Here is a 4,168-nt window from a genome sequence, read left to right on the forward strand (position 1 = left end):
GAAACGATTCCCAGCAAAAGCAAAAAGTTCATGATCAACCGAGAGATAAAGAGACCGAGCTTAGCAATGAAACTGTAAGTAATCGTTAAATGGTCATTTTGCATGCCTTTCTATAATACGCACCAATAAATTTCCCTTTTCCCCATTGCAGTGCGTGAGCGCCATATCACTGGTTCGTCATGTCCAGCCACACACGCTGCTTGACCACAAAGGCGCACACGAAGTCGACATCGTAAATTGTAGTAGAAACGGCAGCGATTCCAAAGCACTTGATTGTACGCACGCGCACGAAGGGCGAGCGAAGAATAGCACAGATCATCTACATGATACGAATTATACAATAAGCAAGCAGGATTTGTTACATTTGTGTCCAGTATTGCTCTACCAAATCGCGTCACCACTGGCGGTCGAGCGAGCAGGGTGCTTAAATCCGTCACTTCTAGCTCACATTGATGGCGTGGAAGCGAGTCGATTCGACGTCAAAAAAGAGGACATTATGTACGGTAAGTATTTAACTTTTTCGATGTTAGAATCCATTTTACTGTAAGTTCTGGTTCTTATACATATCGCAAGCGAAATACAAATCGATTATAATATTATTTCACTTCGAGGAAAATTTATTGAAAAGAAGATTCAATCACGTTTATGTTTTGTTATTTAACATTTCTATTGTGTCCTTGCAATATTTACAGTGGAAGTGATACCTATCTTAACCAGACTCTTACGGCTTCACATTTTTTTCCACTTATGGTGGGAGTCCGGCCATAGAAACTGAAGTACAAAACTGAAAGTTCACGTTGAAAAGTTTTTAATTACTTTTTTAAGTGAATTCTAATGAATTTAAATTTTTTTTTTGGGTTATTTACATGAGTGAGCTGCGTGTGTTTACATACAAAATAAGCAAAAATGTACAAACAATATTTGGACGTTATATTGAAGTTGACTGAATTTACCATTTTGTACTAGAAAGCGATCCTGTACTCTCGCTCTGAGAGAATTTTTATTTTTAGACAGTTAAACTACTTTTAGTCCGAGGAATACGGGATTGGACCTAATGTTAGTTATCCGATGTCATGTTTTTAACATATCTGTGTACATGTCTCTGTTAAATTCCAAACTTGCGTCTATAATTTTCGATTGTTCGATTTAGTTAGCCTTTATATTTTCGCTGAATTATTTATTTTCGCTTAAACTGAATACCACACTCGGCTGAACTCCTATTTACAAGTAAAGAGGCATAAATTAAAATTAAAGTGTCACTGTTCAAAATAATACTCTATTTGATCTTCAAACCAAATTTGGCACGAGATGACGAAAAATTATTCCACAATACATCATAGTCCTACCCTATTTATAACCAAAAAGAAAACTATATTAGGCATAGTTATCCTGGAGCACTTAAACATTAAAAGTGGCATAACTGTTTCTTTCAGTTTATGAACAATGAGATTTATAAGACATTTTTGCAGTAGTTAGAAGTTCGTAGGACGGCCGCTATGGCTGAGTGGTAAGAGGTGCGTACTGCCACTCCGTAGTATCCAGCTTCGATACCTGGTTAAAGCAACACTTAAATTAGAAAAAAAATTCGAAAAGAGGTTGCCCTCGGCAGGCAATGGCAAACCTCCGAGTGTAATTCTGCCATGAAAAAACTTCTAATAAAAACTATGTAACAATCACTTAGCGAAAATTTAAGAGCCGATATATTATTTTTATTCGAAGTTTGTACTACAACTTATAAATGCTAAAAAGTCGATTTTTATGTAACTATATACATATATTCGATCAATTTCAGTTTGGATTTACGCATTTATATCGGTTTTCGCCTGTGGAATTTTGGGCCTGGTTGGCGTAGCGATCATTCCTTTTATGGATTCTCGGTACTATAAGTACATTATTCAATATTTGGTGGCACTGGCTGTTGGAACAATGACCGGTGATGCGCTGTTGCATTTACTACCGCATGTAAGTGTATACACATTTTACATTTAAATCATTTTCATTTCTAATTTAAATGTACACATATATGTATATGAATTTCAATAGTCTTTGGCTGGACAGAGTGAGCAAAATATGATACTTAAGGGACTCGCTTGCATGAGCGGCATCGTCTTCTTTTACATAACAGAACACGGCCTTACCATGATATCAGAGTGGCGCAAACGCATAGCCAAGAGTGATACGAAACAGCAATCGCGCGCAAAGGTGGTACGTGATCCCGATTCTTCGGTCAATAACTCAGTCGCTGGCGATAAGGTTTGCAAATCAAAATACAGCTCTTATCCTTACTGTTACGATGAGATTGCCATGGACACGAAGAACGACATGCACCTGCCCGGCTCTAAGTTGAATAACATATCTGATTTGTCTAGTGATTTAATGGGTGTTGGCAATAATGTGGAGCGCAAACGCAACGGCAAAGCTGACGCAGACGGAAACGAAGCGGTGGCACAGTCGCTAATACCTGTGTGGCACCACAACCATCAAGATCACCATCATCAGCAACAACAGCATCAGCACCACATTCATCTGCCCGACAGCAATACAATTTCCACAGATTTGGATGGTCATTCTATGGGAGGAACGGACGGGCATAGTCACTCCCTTACCTACAATCCAACGGTGGCAACTAATGGAAATGCCAAAGAGCGTTCTTTGACCAGTGATTCGGTGCCGACTGTCATATTGCGCGAANTCCCTTACCTACAATCCAACGGTGGCAACTAATGGAAATGCCAAAGAGCGTTCTTTGACCAGTGATTCAGTGCCGACTGTCATATTGCGCGAACATGAATCTTCGCATCATGGACACAGTCATAAACACGGACACGTACACTCGCCTCCGGAATCATTGAGCGCCGTTGTCTGGATGATAATCATGGGCGATGGCTTACACAACTTCACCGATGGCATGGCAATAGGTGCGTTCTAATTTAAGGCATATCACTAAACGATCGATTATAGAAATGTGATGNGCTTACACAACTTCACCGATGGCATGGCAATAGGTGCGTTCTAATTTAAGACATGATTTATACAACCTCGCATACGCANAATGTGATGGCTTTATAAAAAAAGAGAACCATTTTGAAATATGAGTGTTTTTACGCTCTGGAAAATAATTTCTAAAACTTCACATACGCGGTTTTGTATTTTGCTTATACGCGGTTTTGCATTTTGTTGATACGCGGTTTTGTACTTTAAACGACGATAACTAAATTAAATAAAATTTCTTGAATTTAGTACAACAAAAATAAATTCGTTTATTTATATAACTTATTTCTTCTACTAAAACAACCACATTTGCAAAAAACTTTACTTAAGAATACATACCCAAATGATTTATGTANAATTAAATAAAATTTCTTGAATTTAGTACAACAAAAATAAATTCGTTTATATAAATTATTTCTTCTACTAAAACAACCACATTTCCAAAAAACTTTACTTAAGAATACATACCCAAATGATTTATGTTTTTCAGGCGCTGCATTTGCAGAGAATATTGCCGGTGGCTTCTCGACATCGCTGGCGGTGTTTTGCCATGAGCTGCCACACGAACTGGGTGACTTCGCGATCCTTATAAAAGCCGGCATGTCCATCAAAACAGCGGTATATTACAATTTGTTGACGAGTGTGCTTAGTTTCATCGGCATGATATTCGGTATTGTTTTCGGTCAATCGCCGAACATAGCACAATGGATGTTTGCTATTGCGTCTGGTCTCTTCATCTATATTGCGCTGGTGGACATGGTGAGTTATAAGAAAACGAGAACATGCTCTAATGAGAAATCATTCGTCTGACTTATGTGCTATCTTACAGATGCCGGAACTGTCATCAGCTCACAAGACTCTGGAACAATTTGTGCTGCAAATACTCGGAATATGCACTGGTGTATTCATAATGCTTTTAATTGCGCTGTACGAAGGAGATCTAATGAGCCTGTTTTCTTCATCGTCATCAGCAGCGTCGACCACCTCGGGCCAACAACATAATCATTAGTAGGGGGCCCAAAACATTTTGGAATGTGTTGAAGTAAAGTAAAGAGAAAACTCACAAGCCGCCACACATATAAATACATAAACGTACGCACATTGATTGCAAAAAGCTCACAATAATTCGATAATTTACATACCTACATACATACATGTTTTAACCACTCGCACGCAA

General features: G+C 38.5%; 1 protein-coding gene across 1 annotated transcript; it reads left to right on the forward strand.

Moving 5' to 3' along the window:
* Nucleotides 1-5: 5 nt before the first annotated feature.
* Nucleotides 6-4,063, forward strand: LOC108383178 (zinc transporter foi-like; the record flags this gene model as incomplete). Its single annotated transcript, XM_017639557.1, has 7 exons — nt 6-74; nt 152-503; nt 1,793-1,962; nt 2,044-2,657; nt 2,752-2,918; nt 3,482-3,750; nt 3,821-4,063. Coding segments are annotated over 7 exons (1,821 nt in total), but the record flags the coding sequence as incomplete, so codon positions are not given.
* Between the last annotated feature and the right edge of the window lie 105 nt (nt 4,064-4,168).

This window comes from Rhagoletis zephyria, unplaced genomic scaffold (assembly GCF_001687245.7).
Source record: "Rhagoletis zephyria isolate East Lansing unplaced genomic scaffold, Rhagoletis_zephyria_1.1 Rzeph_scaffold_31232, whole genome shotgun sequence".
NCBI lineage: Eukaryota > Metazoa > Arthropoda > Insecta > Diptera > Tephritidae > Rhagoletis > Rhagoletis zephyria.